Source organism: Mobula birostris, chromosome 2, assembly GCF_030028105.1.
Source record: "Mobula birostris isolate sMobBir1 chromosome 2, sMobBir1.hap1, whole genome shotgun sequence".
Classification (NCBI taxonomy): Eukaryota; Metazoa; Chordata; class Chondrichthyes; order Myliobatiformes; family Myliobatidae; genus Mobula; species Mobula birostris.
This window is the reverse complement of record NC_092371.1, coordinates 133,290,077-133,313,383: the sequence shown is the minus strand read 5'-3', so window position 1 is coordinate 133,313,383 and position 23,307 is coordinate 133,290,077. Positions and strand designations below refer to the sequence as shown.

Here is a 23,307-nt window from a genome sequence, read left to right as displayed (position 1 = left end):
CCACCACTACTCTCTGGTGTCTCCCATCCAGCCACTGCTGAATCCATTTTACTACTTCAATATTAATACCTAACCAACCTTCCGTGTGGGACCTTGTCAAAGGCCTTATTGAAGTCCATATAGACAACATCCACGCTTTACCCTTGTCAACTTTCCTAGTAATCTCTTCAAAAAATTCACTAAGATTTGTCAAACATGACCTTCCACGTACAAATCCATGTTGACTGTTTCCTAATTAGACCCTGTCTATCCAGATAATTATATATACCATCTCTAAGAATACTTTCCATCAATTTACCCACCACTGACGTCAAACTCACAGGCCGATAATTGCTAGGTTTACTCTTAGAACCCTTTTTAAACAATGGAACAACATGAGCAATACACCAATCCTTCAGCACCATCCCCGTTTCTAATGACATTTGAAATATTTCTGTCAGAGCCCCTGCTATTTCCACACTAACTTCCCTCAAGGTCCTAGGAGATAGCCTGTCAGGAGCCAGAGGCTTATCCACTTTTATATTCCTTAAGAGCTCCAGTACTTCCTCTTCTTTAATCATTATAGTTTCCATAACTTCCCTACCTGTTTCCCTTATCTTACACAATTCAATATCCTTCTCCTTAGTGAATACTGAAGAAAAGAAATTGTTCGGAATCTCCCCCATCTCTTTTGGCTCCACACATAGCTGTCCACTCTGATTCTCTAAGGGACCAATTTTATCCCTCACTATCCTTTTGCTATTATTATAATGGTAGAAACCCTTGGGATTTATTTTCACCTTACTTGCCAAAGCAACCTCGTATCTTCTTTTAGCTTTTCTAATTTCTTTAAGATTCTTTTTACATTCTTTATATTCCTCAAGCACCTCATTTACTCCATGCTGCCTATATTTGTTGTAGATATCTCTCTTTTTCCAAACCAAGTTTCCAATATCCCTTGAAAACCATGACTCTCTCAAACTTTTAACTTTTCCTTTCAACCTAACAGGAACATAAAGATTCTGTACTCTCAAAATGTCACCTTTAAATGACCTCCATTTCTCTATTACATTCTTCCCATAAAACAAATTGTCCCAAATCACTCCTTCTAAATCCTTTCACATCTCCTCAAAGTTAGCCTTTCTGCAATCAAAAATCTCAACCCTGGGTCCAGACCTATCCTTCTCCATAATTATATTGAAACTAATAGCATTGTGATCACTGGACCCGAAGTGCTCCCCAACACAAACCTCCGTCACCTGACCTATCTCATTCCCTAACAGGGGATCCAACACTGCCCCTTCTCTCGTTGGTACCTCTATGTAGTGCTGCAAAAAACTATCTTGCACACATTTTACAAACTCCAAACCATCCAGCCCTTTTACAGTACAGGCTTCCCAGTCTATGTGTGGAAAATTAAAATCTCCCACAATCACAACCTTGTGCTTACTACAAATATCTGCTATCTCCATACAAATTTGCTCCTCCAATTCTCTCTCCCCATTTGGTGGTCTATAATACACCCCCATAAGAGATACTACACCTTTCCCATTCCTCAATTCCACCCATATTGTCTCCCTAGATGAGCCCGCTAATCTATCCTGCCAGAGCACTGCTGTAATATTTTCTCTGACAAGCAATGCAACACCTCCCCCTATTGTCCCTCTGATTCTATCACACCTGAAGCAATTAAATCCAGGAATATTTAGTTGCCAATTACACCCCTCCTGTAACCATGTTTCACTAATAGCTACCACATCATACTTCCAGGTATCAATCCATGCTTTAAGCTCATCCACCTTTCTTATAATGCTCCTAGCATTAAAATAAATGCATTTAAGAAAGTTTCCACCTCTTACTCTCTGTTTATCACTAATGGTGCAAACAACTTTACTATTTTCTTTTTCTTCCTTCTTCCCTACATTTGTTCCTACACTCTGGTTCCCCTCCTCCCCCCCCCCCAAAATGTAAAGGGATAGTGCACAATTAATGCCAGGATGCTTGACAGCATATAGAGAAATCATGAGGTCCAAGTCCATTGCTCCCTGAAAAGGTGTGTTGGTTGTTAAAGCAATTGACATGTTTCATTGTATGTTTTAATGTACATGTGATAAATAAACTTGAATCTTGCCCTAATGAATTCAGGCACTGAGTTCAAGTCAGGAAGTTATGTTGCAGCTTTATATAATACTGGTTCGGCTACATCTGGTGTATTGCATTAATTTTGGGGTGGTCCATTGTGGGAAGGGCCTGGAATCTCTGGAAAAGGTGCAGAAGAAGTTTACCCACATGTTGCCTAGATAGAGGGTATGGCTATAAGGAGAGGGTAGATAAACTAGTCTTGTTTTCTCTGGAGTGTTGGAGGCTGAAAGGAAATCTAATAGAAGCTTATAAAATATGCGAGGGATAGAAAGAGTAGACTGCCAGTTTTTCCCCCAAGGGTGAAAATTTCCAATACTAAAGAGCATGCATTTAAGATGAAGAAAATTCAAAGGAGATGTGCCGGACAAGGGTTCTACAGAGTGGTGGGTGCTTGGAATGGACTGCCAAGTGTGTTAGTATATGCAGATATGACAGATTTTTATTGGCTCTTAGAACATAGAACAGTGCCACACAGGTACAGACCCTTACATCCATAATGGTGTGCTGAACTATTTAAGTTAATGATACTTAATCCCTCTGTCTGCATATGTTCCATATCTTTGCATATTCATGTGCTATCTGAGAGCCTCTTAATTGTATCTCTTCAACCTATCGTATCTGCCTCCATGACCACCTGCATGATAATACAGGCATCCACCAGTCCTAAAATCTTGATGAAAGAAGGCCAGTGTAATGGCAAGGATAAGGGGTATTTTAACTTTGTTTTGGTTAAGAGGGGAGATTAAGAGCTAGAACGCAGGAAATAGATAAGATGTAACTGAAGATATTGTTGACTATGGTAAAAGGGAAACCACAATTAAGGACAATGGAAGACACCTCAGAGAAAGCTTTACGAAGTTTCTTGACATCAAAGCAGATGCAGCTGAAATGCATAAACTAGAAAAATGGAATGCAGCTCTACAAGAAGCAGGTTAGGAGAAAACATAGTCAAGATAACTGAGAGTCTGGGTTTGTAATGGATAATTGTTACTAAACTATCATCTGATACAGAAAGGGATCCAGAAAGTGTACAGGTCCAAGGTATGCCCAGTCTGCTGAACCCTTTACATGACAAAACTATCATCCCTGAAATTTATCAAATCTTTAATGTATTCCTTCACTCTCAACTATGGCTTTCTTAGATGATAAGACCAGATTTATATATGTTTTTCATATACAGGGCCACCGGTGCCCTACATAATTGAAACATGACGTCTCAACACATGTACTTGGATTCTCTTGAAGTAAAGGCTTTAATACCATTTGTTTTCTCAATTATTCGGTACATGTATGGCACCTTCCACTGACTTGTGTTCAAGAACACCCAAGTGTTTCTGAATGCAAATGCTTTTAAACCACACATAGTTAAAAACTCAACATTTCAATTTTCCCTACTGAAGTGGATAACCTCACATTTTTCCACATTGCTTTCCATATCCTTGCCTATTTATTGAATCCGAAGATATCTCCATGAAGCCACTTTGCAAGCTTTTCACAGACCACTATGCTACCTAGCAAACTGAGAAGGGATGGGAAATTAAACTTAGAGTTCCTTGAAAGACCAAGAAGACAGAAGTAAACTAGAGTAGAAGTATCAAGTATATCACAGCTTTGATCCCCATTATATCTAGGCTGATTACAGAACTTAGAGGGAGAATTTAAAAAATGAGAAAGCAAAGAGAGAGCAAGGATTGGCTGCAATTCAGAAGGATTTTCTGGACATGTGAAAAAGGAAAGAATTGTAGGAAGAGAAGACAGGATGAGATCAGAATGGAAATCTTTTCAAAGAGGCAGAGGGTGTGACCAGAGTTAGATCGTGTACCTGACCAAGGAAGATGTGTTTTTATCAAAGGAAGATGTCAGTGAGATTCTGAATACAGTAAAAATCAATAAAGATGAGGCATCATAAAAATTTAACAATATTTAAGTGAGATAAATCGTTACTACAGATACCAAGTCTTCAAACAATAAATTATAACATTGTTGGTTTTCTTAGTTATATACTACACCTGAAAAACTAGAATATATACAAAGCCTGCACCAGAGCAACCAGATCTCTTAGTATTTCAAACCCTGAAATCCCTCACATTAAATAATGCTTCTTTTTCAGTTTTCCTACGAATATGAATAATTTCATATCAGTCCACATTATATGTCATTTGTCAAATTGACAGGTTTTGCTTTGTAGTTTTCTTTGCCACTTACTATTCTGCCTACCTTAGAGCTGAGATGTGTTCAAAAATAGCATACCAGCAAAGCAAGGCAGCTACAAAATCTAGGATAGAGAAATAGTTTGGAAAATACTTATTGGAATATTGATCTTTGAGTATTCCACACCATCATAATTTGCCACAGGTTGCACCTGAAATTTGTGCACAAACATTGAGTGCTAACTGAGCACTTTATGAAATTAACTTCATTAAACAGGTGTAATTTTGGAAGCTGTTAGACTTGAATGAGTATAACTGTCTTTGACTGAAGATGTCTGAGCAATTAGGAAGATGGATATTGCTCCCAACCACCGAACATAGAACACTATAGCACGGAATAGGCTCTTCAGCCCACAATGTTGTGCCAACCTTTTACCCCATTCTTAGGTCAGTCTAAGACCAGTCTATGCCCTCTACATGGCCCTCTATTTTCTATTATTCATATGCCTATTTAAGGGTTTCTTAAATGCCCTTAATATATCTGCCTCAACCACCACCCAGGGTGGAGATCCATGCACTCACCACCTTGTGTTTAAAAGAAAAATTAATTACCTCTGATATCTTCCTATACTTCACAACAATCACCTTAAAATTATGCCCCCTAGTATAAACTATTTCCACCCTAGAAAAAAAAACATCTGGCTTTCTACTTGGATCTATGCCTCTTATTTTGTACACCTTTATCAAGTCACCTCTCATCCTCCTATGCTCCAAAGAGAAAGGCCCTAGCTCGCTCATCCTATCCTCAAAAGAAATTGTTTCTAATCTAGGCAACATCCTGGTAAATCTCTTCTCAAAACCCTCACAAAAGCTCCTCTATCCTTCCTGTAATGAGGTGACCAGATCTGAGCACAAGTTTCCAGTGTAGTATAACAGGTTTTATAGAGCTGCAACATTACCTTGTGTTACCTCATTTTGGATCTCCCCCTCCACCTTTCAAATCTCTTACTAACTCTTCCTTCAGTTAGTCCTGGCGAAGGGTCTCGGCCTGAAACATCGACTGTACCTCTTCCTAGAGATGCAGTCTGGCCTGCTGCGTTCACCAGCAACTTTGATGCGTGTTACATTACCTTGTGGCTCTTGACTCATCTCCCATCTAATGAAGGCCAACACACCATACGCCTTCTTTGCCACCCTGTCAACTTGCACTTTGAGGGTTCTATGGACATGGACCACAAGATCTTTCTGGCACTGCAATTACTTCCCTTAGTAACCTGGTGTATTGTATATCCCATGCAGCCCTAGGGTTTTAACTATGCTAATGTTTCAAAAGTTCTAACACTTCCTCTTTCTTACCATTGACATGTTCTAGCATATTAGCATGTCTATGCTGTCCTCACAAACATATCAAACAATTCATTGAATACTGAAATGAAGCAATCATTAAGGACCTCCCCTACCTCTTCCAATTCCAAGCATGTTTCTTCTTTTATCCCTGATCTAGACTCTCACTCTAGTCATCATCATGTTCTTCACATACAATATGTGTAGAGGTTGGGGTTTTCCTTAATTCTATTTACCAAGGACTTCTCATGACCCCTCTAACTTCCCTAAGTCCATCTTCAAACTCCTTCCTGACTATCTTGTAACTCTTTAGAGCCTGTCTGATTTTTGCTTCCTAAACCTTAATTAAACTTCTTTCTCCCTCTTGATAAGATGTTCCACATCTTTTGTCAACCACGGTTCCTTCACACTACCTTTCCCTGTCTCAATGTGACAACCTATCCAAAACCCCAAGTAAGTGCTCCCTAAACAACGTCCACATTTTCATTGTGCATTTCCCTGAGTGCATCCATTCCCAATTTATGTTCTCCAGTTCCTAACTAATAATATCATAATTTCCCCCTCCCCCAATTAAGTACTTTCCCATACCATCTGCACTAAAGTTATGGTAAAGGCTGGGGAGTTTCTGAAATGCTCACCCACCAAGAGATATAACACCTGGTTCATTGCTTAGAACCAGATCCTGTATGACATTTCCTCTAGTAAGCCCTGTGTCAGGTTAACTAGAGGAGAGTGCCATATTGTGTTAGGAGTCCTTCTTGGACACCCCATCTAAACCTTTTGCACTAAGGAAGCGCCAATCAATATTAAAGAGGTTGAAGTCACCAATGGCAAAAAAATCTGTTTTATGCCCTTTCCAAAAGCTGTTCCTCGGTGTTTTTGTTATTATGGGGAGTCTATACTGTAGAATTCTTGCAGTAAAATGATTGCTCCCTTCCTGTGTCTGACTTCACCCACACTGACTCAGTAGAAAGTTCATTCATTCTTTCTGTAGCTGTGATACTATCCCACCTCTTGTACCTCCAACCCAGTGCATAATACATCAGGAATAGATACAATTTTCTATATTAAAAAAAATACAAACCAGGTTTATTGAATTTAGTTTTATTCCGTGTTGTGGTATGATTTAAATTCACAAATGTCACTAATTGCTCGGCTAGCTACTACTAATAATTATCTACAAGCCTTAATCATAGAAGTTTTCATTGGTCATTTCTGGAACTATACAATCATGCACTCACTAAGCCTCCGATTTTACTTCTGCAGATCAGTGAGTGGAATCTACAGGGATTACCAAGTGATGATTTGTCAGTTCAGAATGGTATAATTGTCACCAAAGCAACCAGATATCCACTTCTCATTGACCCTCAGACACAGGGTAAAAATTGGATTAAGAAGAAAGAGCAAAATAATGAATTACAGGTAGGAATACACAAACTTTTTCTATAGGCAAGATTCTAGTTCTATGTGCAAAAGTTGATAAAGAGTAGTCCCTCAGACAAAATTTTCCATTCTTAATAATGAAAGGACCTGGGTTGCATCATATAACTAAACACCTAGCCTTTCAATGGGTTTCAGCAGGTACATTTAATGTCAGAGAAATATATACTTTATACATCCTGAAATTCTTTTTCTTCACAAACATCCACGGAAACAGAGGATTTCCCCAAAGAATGAATAACAGTTAAATGTTAGAACCCTAACCCTGAGAAATCCATTCCGGCTGTTTTAGCTCTGCTTGCTCTGTTTAGTAACTTTTCTGGCTACAAATTGAATCTTAGTAAGAGTGAACTCTTCCCATTAAATGTGCAGGTTCCCATTTATAGACTTCACCATTCAGATTGATTACTGACTATTTTTACTTATCTGGGTGTTAAAGTTACTAAGAAGTATACGGACTTATTTAAGCTCAATTTTTTACCATTAATTAATCAGGTTAAACAATTGTTTACTAAATGGTCCCCATTCACTTTATCACTGATCGGCCAAATCAATGCTATTTATTCTACCTAAATTTTTATATCTGTTCCCAGCGGTACCAATTTTTATTCCTAAATCCTTTTCTGATACTGTTGATTCTAAAACTTCCTCTTATATATGGCAGAATAAAAATCCCAGATTAAGTAAAATATACTTACAGAAGTCCAAAAAAGACGGTGGTTTGGCATTGCTGAATTTAAGATTTTATTACTGGGCAATTAATATTCGATATTTAATATTTTGGACACAAGGTTGTGTTATAATCCCAAGTCCACAATGGGTAAACCTTGAATGTTACTCTTTACAAAGGTTTTCATTGGTTTCTATTTTAGGAACTTCACTTCCCTTTGTTGTCTCTAAATTGAATAAACTAATGGTTAATCCAATAGTTAAACATACATTACGAATATGGTTTCAATTTCATAAATTTTGTGGTTTGAACAAATTGATTTTAGCAAACCCTGTTATATCTATTTTTTTTCAACCCTCTGTTATGGATCAAGCCTTTTTGATATGGAAAATGAAGGGTATAATATGTTTTCATGATTTATTCTTGGATAACTGTTTCATGTCTTTTGAACAGTTGTCCAATAAATATAATTTGCCCAGATCCCTTTTTTTTTTTTTTTAGATATTTACAAATAAGAAGCTTTTTAAATTCTACGCTACTTACCTTTCCAACTTCATACTCAACTGATATCACGGAAAAATTTTCAGGTTTAAATCCTTATCAGAAAGGTTTAACAACAACTACTTATGATATAATTATGAAAATACAGCCATGTATATATGATAAAATTAAAAATGAATGGGAAAGGGAACTTCAACTTCACTTACCTATAGAGAAACGGGAGAAAATTTTTCAATTAGTTAGCTCGTCCTCTATATGTGCTAAACATACGTTGATACAATTTAAGGTGGTACATAAGGCTCACATGTCTAAAGGTAAACTAGCTCGTTTTTACTCCCATATAAATCCTGTTTGTGACAAATATCATTCTGAGGTAGCTTCTTTGACTCATATGTTCTGGTCTTGCCCTCTTTTGGAAGAATTTTGGAAAGATATTTTTAATATTATTTCAACAGTTTTGCGCATTGATTTACAACCTCAACCTATTACTGCAATTTTCCATTTACCAATGATGGAACATAGATCTTAATCCTCTTCAGCTTGTTGGATGATTGCATTTGTTACATTAATGGCTAGAAGATCCATCTTACTGAATTGGAAAGAGACCAATCCCCCTGCTACATTTCAATGGTTTTCCCAAACTATATTATGTTTAAATTTAGAAAAAATTAGAAGTGTCATTTTTGACCCTTTGGTTAAATTTGAAGAGACTTGGAAGCCATTTATTCAACACTTTCATATGATGTAGCTTGACCTTTTCTGAATCCTTTTTATTAACCTAGAATATATGGATAGAGGAGCGGAATTGACGACTTTAATGATTTGTATTTGATGTAATATATTAGCCAAGCCTTGTTTTGTTTTGTTTAGGTCAGTTTGTGGTTTAGTTTAGTTTTTTTTTTATTACTTTGATTTTTTTTTCTTGTGATTTTTTTTATTTTTCCTTTTATTATGATTAACTATATCAAGAGTTTGGGAGGTCTAGTATACTTGTATTATCTATAGTTTTACTTGCATATGTCTATTACCAATAATGTAATTCCAATCTCTTTGTATTACTACCATTACTATGTTTATGAACCTGAAAATTAATAAAAAGATTAAAAAAGAAAGAAATGTTAGAACCTCAAAGCCCCCCAGCTCACCCCCCACACATAAGCAGCATCAAGGCAACAACCCCCCCCCCCACCAGAATAGCATTGGCACCCTTCACCGAGCACTCAGGCATGCAGCAAAGCATCAATAAAGACACAGACTTGCAGTACCCCAAAGACTACTCGTTCACCCAGTAACTCAACATACCACAGGCTCTCTCTCTCTCTCCCTCTCTCTCTCTCCCTAATAAGGGAAAAAGAGGTGTCCCCGTTTCACAGCAAGAGGGGAGACATAACAAACAACTCACCGATTTATGGTGTTAAAAATCTGTTGCGTCGCTTCTTCCGAGCTCTGTGGCTAAAGAACTCAGGCCTCTGGGCACACAGCCAGCTCGCTGCTTTTGATCTTCCATCGCCATGAAAAACCGGCACCCTGAAGGTGCACTGGTCTTCTAGGCTGCGTCCTTGGCATTTTGAATAGTGGCCAATTGTGAGACCCCAAGAGCAGGTCCCATGCCCACAAAAAACCGAAGTCAGTGTGTAACTCTAGGGCAGGGTCTTCAAAAGAACCCTGAAAAGGAAAAAAAAGATAAAGGTAGAAATAGAGTTGTTTCCAAAGATGCAAGCAAAGGAGCCGCTGTTAGGCTGCATCGTCCTCCTAAGCTCCACCCAAACTTTGAGGGTATCTTGGCATTCACTCCTACGCATCTTGATTCCAAGCCATTATTTTGTATTAAATCTTAAAATTAGAGACCATTATTTTGCATTGAATATTAGAATTAGGCTAACACCAAGAAAATTTTGAATCCTGGGCAAATCTGGTTCCAAACATTGGAGATGAAAATTAATGAGTATTTGCAGTTAAACCCTAGATAATAATGCAATTTCCCAAAAATAATGTTTGCTTCCAGTCTATACTGAAGCTCTCTCTCTTAATACTCAGTGTGTGTTCTGAGGAATGATAGGGTTAATTAATCCGTGCTAAAAGGGTGTGGTATTCTATATAGAGAGGTACATTGTCAACAACATTGCAGTGCCAAGAACATGGTGCAAACCCATGAAACATCAGGAATAGATACAGTATCCCTGTTGCTGCCTGGAACCTAGCACGAATTCCTGCACTGCACTGGCTTCATTGAAGCATTAAATTGACCATGGGCTAGTATTAGGTGGGCAAAGTGAATAACATGGCTACTCAATGCTGGAGTGAGTGGCTGAGGGTTGCAATCAGCAATGAGTGCAGGTTTTGCTGGGCATTGGCAGCAGCTGCTGCGTATTTCAACATTCTATGGTTTACTCATCGTTTCCCAGTAGTGTTTATTGTCAGAGACACATTGGTTGCATAGCCAATAGCCACCGAAAGAAAGCATGGCTATCTGTTCAAGAAAATAAACTGGGAGTCTGGCTTTTGAAAAGAGGAAGTTAAGCCCATTTTATGGCTGAGGATTCTTCTAAACCTAGCCATGTGGCAGTTTTGTTGCATGGGAGAACTGTAAAATTAAAGATGACTTTTTCTCCTGGCTGATCTTTTCAATATACTGACATTATATCACAGGCTAAATTTCTCCTTCTCACTACAGCTACCAGTTTTAAAGTGAATTTTAAGCTTTAATCTGCAAACAAGCTCAAAGACCACTATTTAATTGCTAAAAGCTGGATTAGAAAGTTAAAATAAAACTAATTTCCTGTCCTGTTTGTGATTGTTTATGTTAAATCAGTGGTATAGTAGTGAAATCAATGATCAGGGGCACAAGTTTATAATTCCACCAGCATTGCTAGATTCTATAAATTAAATCTAGACTGAAATGCTAGCTGGTATCAGTAATATTGACTTCCAGACTGCTAGAAAGACTGCTCCTCCAACCTGAGTGTGGCCTCATTGCAGCAGTAGAGAAGGGCATGGACTAACAGGTCAGAATGGGAATGGGTGCTCCTCCCCCTTCCCTTTCTTCCATGGTCTTCTAGTCTCTCCTATCAGATTCCCCCTCCTCCAGCCCTTTATTTCTTTCACCAATCAACTTCCCAGTTCTTTACTTCAACCCCTAATCCCACCTTTTTACTCAGACTTCTCCCCTTACTTTCCAGTCCTGAAGAAGGGTCTTGGTCCGAAACGTTGACTGTTTATTCTTTTCCACAGACGCTGCCTGGCCTGTTGAGTTCTTCCAACATATTGTGTGCATTGATTCAGTAATACTAAACTGCTAGAAATCTACAAAGAAGCAAAACCCCTTATCTAGTTCCTCCACTATTTTGACAGCTCCCAATACCAAGATGCCCGTAGTCTCCAGTCCCTATACATCTCCAATCCCCATCAGAAAGGCCTTAGAGCCCTCTGCTATTTTTCTGGAACATTAGTCCAAGTTACCCTCTACTAAGGCTCTCAACTACGTGGCAGAGTTTGTTCTTAACCTGAGAAACATTTCATTGGATCCTTTTCACTCTCTGGAAATCAAAAGTGTATCCAAGCCTAATCTCATGGGCTCCTGCTACATTCACCTTTTTATTGGCTGCATGTTATTGTCTTTATTCCAAACCTGCTTTGGCATCACTCCCCAACTCTTTCTCCATATATTGGCTCCATGGTGATGCCTCCACTCTTGTGGAGCTTGCAAATGTTATCACCTTTGCTACTGACTTCCACCTTGTCCTCAGATTCACTTAGAGAGATCTGGAAAGGAGAGAGTGGTGTCAGAAATGGTCTATCTCCATCTCGGGAAACAAACTATCCACTGATGTTTACTACAATCCCAGTGACTCCCATAGCTACCCTGACTACACCTCCTGCCTTCTGTTATAATGGTGCCATTCCAGATTTTTCCATCTCTGCCACAGGACATCTCTCAGTTGTGTGCCATTTTGCAGGAAACATAGCGTCCTTTCTATTATGGCTGGTGGACCTCGTTCACATCTCCTTCATTTCCCTCACTTCTTCCAAGATCCAACCACAACTTCACCACCCCCTACTAGACAGAACAGAGTTCTCTTTCTCCTTTCATCCTAACAACCTCCACATCCAGCACATCATTTTTCATTATTTCTGCTAGCTTCAACAGATTCCACCACCAGTCAAATTTTCCTCTCCTCACCCCTTTCTGCTTTTCACAGGGATCAGGATTCTTGATTCATTCATCATCTAGCCCCGATCACTCCTGACCCTGGAATTTTTACCTGCAAATGCAGGAGTTGCAACACTTAACCTTAGGCTTCCTTGCTCATCCAAGAACCTAAGCAGCCCTCCCAGATGAAGCAGAACCTCATATGCACCTCCTCCAACCTTGTCATTTGCTTTGGTGCTTGCCACGTGCTCTCCTTTAGTTCAGTGAGACTAAAAATAGACTAGGAAAACACTTTGCTGAGCACTAGTGACATGCCATTTCAACCACTGTTCCCATTGCCAGACTGACCTGTTTGTCCTGAGCCTTCTCCACTGCCAAATGAGACCAAACACAAACCAGAGGAACAGCACCTCATACTCTGTAAACAACCCAAAGCTATGAACATTGAATTTTCCAATTTCAGCATTCTGTTCTCTCTCTCTCCTTCTGATCCACTCAGGTTCTCTCTTCTCCTCCCACCCATCCACCACCCCAATCCCAGCGCTCTGCTACCCGGGTTCTTTTTTCATCTCAGCTCATCAGATTCACGTGCCTATCACCAATACAGAGAACCCAACTGGTCATCTATCCCCTCCTCCAACTCATTTCATCTTCCCATCATCCTTCCCTTATCTGATAGCACTTATCACTTATTTAAATTTCAGAATCTGCAGCCCATTGTTGTCAACACTAATCTGACTGCCTCCGCCTTTCTCTCCTCCCACCTGATATTTTTTGTAATTCTGTAATGGGACCACATAAGTGATCCTCTACATCTGCTGACTTGTATTGGTTTTAGTTCTAAAAACTAACTTGTTTTTCCACCAAAGGTGACCTTCCTTAATCACAAGTATTTTCGCAATCACCTTGAAGACTCGTTGTCACTTGGACGCCCTCTATTATTAGAAGATGTGCAGGAAGAATTGGACCCTGCACTGGATAATGTGTTGGAGAAGAACTTCATCAAAAGTGGGACCACTTACAAGGTGATTAATTATGTAAAATATGCCTTCAGTAATCCTGTCCAGATGCATATTGGCTTGGTATGGCAGCTCATAAACACAAGAAGTTCTGCAGATGCAACACAAAGTGCTGGAGGAACTCAGCAGGTCAGGCAGCGTCTATGGAAATGAATAAACAGTTGATGTTTCAGGCCGAGACCCTTCTTCAGTTCTCGTCCTGAAGAAGGGTCTCAGACTGAAATGTTGTCTGTTTATTCATTTCCATAGATGCTAGATGATCGGGGCCCTTGATGGTGAATGCTGCTTTCTTGTGTCAGCGTTCCATGTAAATGTGGTTAACAATAGGGAGGGCTTTGCCTGTGATGGACTGGGCTATATCTACCACTTTTTATAGACTTTTCCATTCTTGGGCTTTGGTGTTTCCATGCCAGATCATGATGCAACCAAGCATGACACTACTGTGCAGCAATAGAAATGTATCAAAGCTACAGGTGACATGCCAAATTTTTGCAAACTTCAAGAAAATAGAGGCGCCCACATACCTTCTTTGTGAAGGCACTTATGTGCTGGTCCCAGGACAGATCCTCTGATTAGGTAACGCCAAGGAATTTAAAGTTACTGACCCTCTCCACCTCCAATCCCCTAATGAGAACTGGTTCATGGCCATCTCCCTGCTGTCGTCAATAATCAGCTCTTTGTGTTTGCCAGCGTTGAGTGATAGGTTATTGTTACAACACCATTCAACCAGATTTCCTCGCATCTTCCTCCTATTTGCAGATTCATCACCAGCTTTTATTTAGCAGACAACAATAGTGTCATCAGCAAACTTTTGTCCTATCCAGTCCCTCTCACCGTCCTTTTTACGACTTAAACTTGTTTTCACTCTTTCGCATTATAAAGGATCTTTGACTTAAACAATAACTGTTTCTTTTTCCATGGGTGCCTCTTGATCTACAGAGTGTTTACAGCATTTTTTTAAGTTTTCCTGAATTAAAATCTTTCCTTTGATTGTTTTCCTGAAGGTGAAAGTGGGGGATAAAGAAACTGATGTAATGCCTGGATTCATGTTGTACATCACCACAAAACTTCCAAATCCTGCCTACACTCCAGAACTCAGTGCCAAAACATCCATCATTGACTTCACTGTAACCATTAAGGGTCTTGAGAACCAACTGCTTGGCCGAGTGATCCTTACTGAGAAACAGGTAAGCTCAGAACCCTTCTGAGCCATGACCAACACTGTACACAGTGGGATGTTGTTATCTGGGATTGTAGAATCAGGTTTTCAGTATTCTGAATTTTTGAGAAACTGCTCTTCTAAACCCACGTTATTTCATAGGCTGTAGTTACTGGGGCATATCTGGAATAAAATAATGAAATGATCACAACCTGAGGGAAAGCATTTCTGAAAGAGTAACCCAGTTAACTCTGTTCTCCTGCTCTTTCATGTAGTAATGCAATTTTTTTCATTTTAGTATTGATCCAAATACCTTGATAAATACATACCAGTACACAGAACTGGAACATGGTTAAAACATACAGATACACTGTATCAGAGCATTGTTAAGACACACAAATTTAATAGACTAGGACATAACTACAACTCATAGGTATACTGACTGGAACATGATTAAAACCCACAGATAAACTGAGCCTGAGCAGAGTTAAAACACATCAGTACAATGACTAGAACGTAGTTTAAAAGCACAAACCTAGGTATGCTAGACTAGAGCATGACTGGAATGCACAGATACTCTGGACAAAATATGGTTTACATTTTAATCAGAGGTTGACAGGTTCTTGGTTAGTAAGGTTATGAAGAAAAGGCAGGAGAATGGGGTTGAGAAGGATGATGGAATGGTGGAGCAGACTCGATGGGCCAAATGGCCTGATTCTGCTCCTATGTCTTATGACTTAAATCAGGGGTCCCCAACCTTTTTTGCATTGCGGACTGGTTTAATATTGACAATATTCTTGCAGACCGGCCGACCCGGGGTGGGTAGGGCTGCTACCGGACAAGAGTAGCAGTCAAGTACGTTGTGTTTACCCCGAGAAAGACTACAATGACCATGACGCCTTGCGTGGGCACCAGTGCGCATGCGTAACTTGCACATACGTGTACCTTGATTTTTTTTCTACAAATCCTTTTTGGCGATTCTGTACGGGGGGGGCGGGTGTTAATCACGACTGTAATATAGGTGATAACTGGCTAATACACTCAATTTTGTTACTAAAAAGGTTTATCTAACGAATTTAATATTAAACACACAGCGCATATTTTCCTCGCATGAATATGATGAGAAGTCAATTATCAGGAGAGGACAGGGGAGCTTGAAGAAAGTGTTGAGGAACTTCCAGTAGAAGTGGTGGAGGCAGGTTCGATATTATCATTTAAAGAAAAATTGAATAGGTGTATGGACAGGAAAGGAATGGAGGGTTATGGGCTGAGTGCAGGTCAGTGGGACTAGATGAGAGCAGCATTCGGCACGGACTAGAAGGGCAGAGGTGGCCCGTTTCCGTGCTGTTATGGTTATATATAAGTCAATAGCATCATAATATTTTAAGTAACGTTTGGATGTTAAACACACAGCGCATATTTTCCTCATATGAACATATAAATAATTGCAACACACCAATATCGCTGAATCACTGGGAGCCCTGGGCTTGTTTCCCTGCAACAACACGGTCCTATCGAGGGGTGATGGGAGACAGCGATACTCGAAGGGGGTTCCTTATGTCCAGTCTATTCCGCAATTTAGTTTTCATTGCAGAAATATGTTGGAAATGGAAGCAACGTTTTCAGTTCTTTCATGGCTATCTCAGGATATTTAGCCTTGACTTTGATCCGGAATGCCAGCAGAGATGTTATGTCAAACATACCTTTCAGCCTGCCGTCATTTGCAAGCTCGAGGAGTTGATCTCCTTCTGGCACTGACATGGAGGACGCGCGGGTAATGACCTCGAGTGCATTCAGTCTCAACAGTGGGCGTGACAGGGAATGAGGAAAGGTGCAGCTGACTCTCATATTGTTTCCTTGCAGCCCGGTAGCACATACTCTGCGGCCCAGTGGTTGGGGACCGCTGACTTAAATACACATCTACACTGGTCTAGAATATGGTTTCTGTGCTCCATAGGACTGAATTGAAGTGTAAAATTGATTGTTAAACGATTATTAATCATGATTGGCACATAGCATGTAATGCAACTGTTGATCACAGAGAACAAAGATATGATGTCAACCCTCATGCAACCCACAGATGGTACTTCTGTGAAACTGATTAAATTACATGCACGCAGTGAATGAGTTATGATGGTGGAGACAAGAATCAGACTTTTGCTCTCTAAAGGGACCTCAATTACTTGCTAGATTGTTAGGAAGTTGATTGGAGCTGAGCTCATGAAGGCAGCCTCAAAAAATTGGAGCTTCAAGATGCTGGAATTCTCTGAGCATTTAAAATGACAAGGAATGTGATCTAGTCCCTTTGTCTTTTTTGCACCCAGTGCACACACAGCAGATTCTTTCTATCATATGGAGTGAATTGAACTAGCTAAGTGCTGGCTTCTTTGAAAATGGTGACCTTGGAATTAAAATGGATTATCCACTTGATACTTCGGGCTGAAGCTTGTTACTTGTTACATACACCTGTTAGGGTGCATTCTCCAGTTACCTTATAAGGTAACCGTAGCCTTCAGCCAGGAGCAGATGTCATCAGGTGGTTCCCAACCTTCACTGAGTGTTTCGACGCTTAACCACGACACTCTCCAGTTGGTGGGCCGGCAGTGGTGACCAAATCACTGCCCATCTGCTCCTGGCTTCCAGCTTCCCTCCTCCCACCTACTCCAAATCCAACAAGAGGCTCTTTCGACCTCTTCCCCCATCCTACAAGCTGCTTGTTTTTTTGCTCCTTTCATCCAGGCCCAGATCTGACAACAACTGCCATGCTGATTTGGCTGGGAAACCTCTGCAGCCGATCTCCACAGGGAACAACCATGCCTGCCGTCCCTTGTGTTTGCACTCCTGCTAATTCTAACTGCTTACACCCTTATAAATTTTCTATGTACTCTTTCAATCTTATTGATATTTTTCTTGTAGGTAGGTGACCGGAACTGCACACAATACTCCAAATTAGGTTTCAACAACATCTTGTACAACTTCAACATAACATCCCAACTCCTGTACTTAATTCTTTGATTTATAAAAGCCCTCCTTATATCTCTATCCAACTATGATGCCAATTAAAAGGGATTATGGATCTGTATTCCCAGATCCCTTTGTTCTACCACACTCCTCAGTGCCCTACCGCTCACTGTGTAAGACATACCCTGGTTTGTCTTCCCAAAGTGCAAAACCTCACACTTATCTGCATCAAATTCCATCTGCCATTTTTCAGCCCATTCTTCCAGTTAGTCCAGATCCCATTACAAGCCTTGATAGCCTTCCTTGCTGTCCACTACACCCCAAATCTTGGTGTCATAAATTTGCTGATCCAGTTGACTACATTATTATCCAGATTGTTGCTATAGGTGACAAGCAACAATGGACCCAGCACCAATTCCTGTGGCATAATCACGGACCTTCAGTCAGAAAAGCAACCATCTACTACCACTCTCTGGCTTCTCCCATGAAGCCAATGTCCCCTAATCTGAGGAAAGACATCCTTGCCATAGAGGGAGTACAAAGAAGGTTCACCAGATTGATTCCTGGGATGGCAGGACTTTCATATGATGAAAGACTGGATCAACTAGGCTTATACTCATTGGAATTTAGAAGATTGAGGGGGGATCTGATTGAAACGTATAAAATCCTAAAGGGATTGGACAGGCTAGATGCAGGAAGATTGTTCCCGATGTTGGGGAAGTCCAGAATGGGGGGTCACAGTTTGAGGATAAAGGGGAAGCCTTTTAGGACCGAGATTAGGAAAAACTTCTTCACACAGAGAGTGATGAATCTGTGGAGTTCTCTGCCACAGGAAACAGTTGAGGCCAGTTCATTGGCTATATTTAAGAGGGAGTTAGATATGGCCCTTGTGGCTAAAGGGATCAGGGAGTATGGAGGGAAGGCTGGTACAGGGTTCTGACTTGGATGATCAGCCATGATCATACTGAATGGCGGTGCAGGCTCGAAGGGCTGAATGGCCTACTCCTGCACCTATTTTCTATGTTTCTAAAGGCCTTTCTGAAGTCCGTGTAGTCAACAACCACTGCCTTGCCTTCAACTTTCCAAGTAACTTCCTTGAAAAACTATATGATTGTTTAGACACGACCTACTATCCCCAGTCATTCTCTGATTATCCAAATACTTATCTATCCAGTCCCTTGGAATCCCTTTCAATAACATACCCACTACTGATGTTGGGCTCACTGGCTGATAATTTCTCAGTTTATTCTTAGAACTTTTCTTAAACAACGGAACATCATTGGCTATCCTCCAATCCTCTGGCTTCTCATCTGTTGCTAAGGAAGTTTTAAGTATCTTTACTAGGATCCCTGAAATTTCTGCGCTATCCTCCCACAAGGTTTGAGGGAACAGCTTGTCAGGCCCTGGGGATTTATCCATCCTAATTTACCTCAAAAGAGCCAACACCACCTCCTCTGTAAGCTGTACATGGTCCATCATCTCCCTGCTGATTTGCTTCACTTGTATAAACTGTGGCTTTTTCCCAAGTAAATACAGATGCAAAATAAACCTCATACCTTCTTTTAGCTCTCTTGATATCCTTGTGTTCTCTTGCATTTCTTGTACTTAGTACCTAATTTGTTCTTACCTGCCTATACCTGTTATACACCCCTTTCTGCTTCTTAACCAGGGCCTCAATATCTCTCAAAAACCAAGGTTCTTTATACTTGTTATTCTTTTATTTTATTCTAGGAACATGCAAACTGTGTACTCTCAAAATTTCCCCTTTGAAAGCCTCTTGTCCAAAGTGGTATGCCTGTTATTGAAGGGAACGGCCACAGGGGTACTCTGAACTGGCTGCTTATCCCCTCTTTCCCTACTGAAAGTCACCCAGTTACCTGTGTCCTGCACCTTGAGTGGAACTATCTCCTTGTATGTCCATCTAATGAACCCCTCAGTCTCCCATATGATGAGGAGTTAATCGAGTTCCAATTCCTTAACTTGGTCTGTGAGAAGCTGCAGCTGGATGCGCTTCTTGCAGGAGTAATTGTCAGGGACACTGGTGGTCTCCTTGCCTTCCCACATTCTGCAAGAGGAGCATTACACTATCCTGTCTGGCATTCACACTGTTCTAACTGTGGAATGAGAAAGAAAGCAAGCAACAAATTAAATGAAAACAAATCTACCTACAGCCTTTGGCCCTTCTCACCAAAGCTTCTTGAACCAAAGGCTCAACTCCCCACTCTAACACTTGCCCACTCTCACAATAGTCACAACATCTTTTTGGGGACTGTTGATGCACAGATTTTGAGCTGGAGAGAAAAATGAATGTACAATGTGTTCAAAGAATAGCTGGCCATATTGTCCCATGAAAATTGTTGCACATGAATCCTATCTTCCTTTCTTTCTTGTTCATATTGACTCTGACATTATTTCTAATATTTTTTTCTTTATTTTAACCCCCTCCACAAACACACAATGAAATAGAGCAAGTGTTTCTGAATACCTTCAACTTTATTATAGGAACTGGAAGCAGAGCGGGTGCAATTGATAGAAGAAGTGACTGCAAACAAACGTAAAATAAAGGAACTGGAGAATAATCTACTATTTAAGCTCAGCACTACTGAAGGTAATTATTGGCTAAATAGTTCATATTTTTTATCATCTTTGCTGTGACTGTCCTTGCAGTTGATACTTGACACTAATTGATATGTGGTCATTCTGGCAAATAAACTACAACTGTAAATTCTGTTTCTGACAACAAATTTTCTGTTAAAAATGTTCACCAATGTACTAAAGATGATTAAATTAATTGACTTATATTAAATATTGCCAAAGAGAAAAGATCGGGTTTATGTGGAGCACAACAATCACTGCTGGGTAAAATAACCTCTTTCTATACTGTAAACACTTTCTGCTTTGTAATTATAATGTCTTGAATAAAACCTTGATCGGTCTATGGGTTTTTATTCAGGTTCACTAGTGGATGATGAGTCTCTGATTGGAGTCCTGCAGACAACAAAGACAACAGCAACTGAAGTCAGTGAAAAGCTGCATGTGGCAGCAGAGACAGAGATAAAAATTAACGCTGCACAAGAAGAATACCGGCCAGCAGCCACTCGTGGTAGTATCCTGTATTTCCTCATCACAGAAATGAGCATGGTCAACATGATGTACCAGACCTCACTAGCACAGTTTCTGAAATTATTTGACCAGTCCATGGCCAGGTAATGTGCTCAATAATGATAGATGAAATGCTTATAGTTGTTTTTAGTACCGTTAAGTAGGGGATATAGGAGCCTGAAGACCCACACTCAGTATTTTAAGAACAGTTTCTTGCCCCCTCCATCAGATTTCTGAACAGTCCATGAACTCATGAACACTGCCTCACTTTTCCTCTCTTGCATGAATTTTTTTTATTACAACTTATAGTAATTTATTATGCTTGCACTGTACTGCTGCCACAAAACAAAATATTTCACAGCTCATGTCAGTGTCAATAAACCTGATTCTGAATTTTCTGAATTACAGTTGCTGTAAATCCAATAGCACTCATTTTCTTTGTTTATAAAATGCTTTGAGAGACTGGTCTTGAAGCATATTAAATTTGGATTGCTCCAATTTGCCTATTGTCACATTTCATTGGCTCTGCAACATCTGGACAGTGAAGATGCATACATCAGGATGCTGTTCATTGACTACTGCTCAGAATTCAATACTATCATCTGCTCAAAACTAATCGCTGAACTCCAAGACCTAGGCCTCAATAACTCCATGTGCAACTGGATTCTCAATTCCCTCACTTGCAGACCCCAGAATCAGGTTTATTATCACCGGCATGTGACATGAAATTTGTTAACTTAACAGCAGCAGTTCTATGCAATACATAATCTAGCAGAGACAAAAAAAATAAATAAATAAAACATAATAAATAACAAGTAAATCACATTTTTTAAAATGTGCAAAAACAGATATACAGTATATTTTAAAAAAGTGAGGTAGTGTCCAAAGCTTCAATGTCCATTTAGGAATTGGATGGCAGAGGGGAAGAAGCTGTTCCTTAATCACTGAGTGTGTGCCTTCAGGCTTCTGTATCTCCTACCTGATGGTAACAGTGAGAAAAGGGCATGCTCTGAGTGCTGGAGGTCCTTAATAATGGACGCTGCCTTTCTGAGACATTGCTTCCTCAAGATGTCCTGGGTACTTTATAAGCTAGTGCCCAAGATGGAGTTGACTAGACTTACGACCTTCTACAGCTTCTTTCAGTCCTGTGTAGTAGCCCCTCCATACCAGACAGTGATGCAGCCTGTCAGAATGCTCTCCATGGTACAACAATAGACATTTTTGAGTGTATTTATTGACATGCCAAATCTCTTCAAACTCTTGATAAAGTAAAGCCACTGTCTTGCCTTCTTTATGACTACATTAATGTGTTGGGACCAGGTTAGACCCCCAGAGATCTTGACACCCAGGAACTTGAAGCTGCTCACTCTCTCCACTTCTGACCCCTGTATGAGGATTGGTATGTGTTCCTTCGTCTTACCCTTCCTGAAGTCCACAATCAGTTCTTTCATCTTACTGATGTTGAGTGCCAGATTGTTGCTGCAGCACCATTCCACTAGTTGGCATATCTCACTCCTGTACGCCCTCTTGTCACCACCTGAGATTCTACCAACAATGGTTGTATCGTCAGCAAATTTGTAGATGGTATTTGAGCTGTCTAGCCACACAGTCATGTGTATACAGAGAGTAGAGCAGTGGGCTAAGTACACACCCGAGGTACACCGGTGTTGATCATCAGTGAGGACGATATGTTATCACCAATCCGCCCAGTCAGTACAGACAGGCAATCACAGTTGCACCACAAGAACATATGCTTAACTCCCTGCTCTACTCACTTTGTACCTATAACTGTGAGGTTAAGTATGATTCAAATATTTAAGTTTGAACAACACCACTATTGTTGTCCAAATCAAAGATAGTGACAAAAAACTGCTTTAATGGTGCTATAACAACAATCTCTCACTAACATAAGCAAAACCAAAGTCAGATGGCACCAGCGTACAACACTCCCTCGGTTAACATCTTCCAGATAGCTCATTAAACTTTTTTTTTAATATTTCTTTTATGCCTGCTTTTCAGTTTAAGTGTGTTTCTGGGACTGTTGGAGCCTGCAGTTCATAGTTTGGAGATCATTTGAGTGACCCACTGCTTTAATAGACAATAGGTGCAGGAGTAGGCCATTTGGCCCTTCGAGCCAGCACCGCCATTCACTGTGATCATGGCTGATTATCCACAATCAGTACCCTGTTCCTGCCTTCTCCCCATATCCCTTGACTCTGCTATCATTAAGAGGTCTATCTAACTCTTTCTTGAAAGCACCCAGAGAATTGGCCTCCACTGTCTCCTGAGGCAGAGCATTCCACAGATCCACAACTCTCTGGGTGAAAAAATTTTTCCTCAGCTCCATTCTAAATGGCCTACCCCTTATTCTCAAATTGTGGCCTCTGGTTCTGGACTCCCCCAACATTGGGAACATGTTTCCTGCCTCTAGAGTGTGTAATATCTGCTCACACCATGTGACAAAGTTTCCTGCCGTAGCCCTATACTCAGCCTCATCTCCCTTGCTGATGCATCCAACTATGGCAGAGTCATCAGAAAACTTCTGAAGATGACAAGACTCTGTGTAGTAGTTGAAGTCCGAGGTGTAAATGGTGAAGAGAAAGGGAGACAAGACAGTCCCCTGCGGAGCCTCAGTGCTGCTGATCACTCTGTCGGACACACAGTGTTGCAAGCACACATACTGTGGGCTG

General features: G+C 40.3%; 1 protein-coding gene across 1 annotated transcript in view; it reads left to right on the top strand.

Moving 5' to 3' along the window:
- Positions 1-23,307, top strand: part of LOC140210901 (dynein axonemal heavy chain 8-like) — a 1,093,299-nt gene that overhangs the window by 963,321 nt on the left and 106,671 nt on the right. The window contains exons 75-79 of the mRNA XM_072280167.1: positions 6,882-7,037; positions 13,246-13,401; positions 14,400-14,582; positions 20,018-20,123; positions 20,469-20,721. Of these exons, the coding sequence (XP_072136268.1) occupies positions 6,882-7,037; positions 13,246-13,401; positions 14,400-14,582; positions 20,018-20,123; positions 20,469-20,721 (854 nt within the window). The remainder of the gene's footprint in view (positions 1-6,881; positions 7,038-13,245; positions 13,402-14,399; positions 14,583-20,017; positions 20,124-20,468; positions 20,722-23,307) is intronic.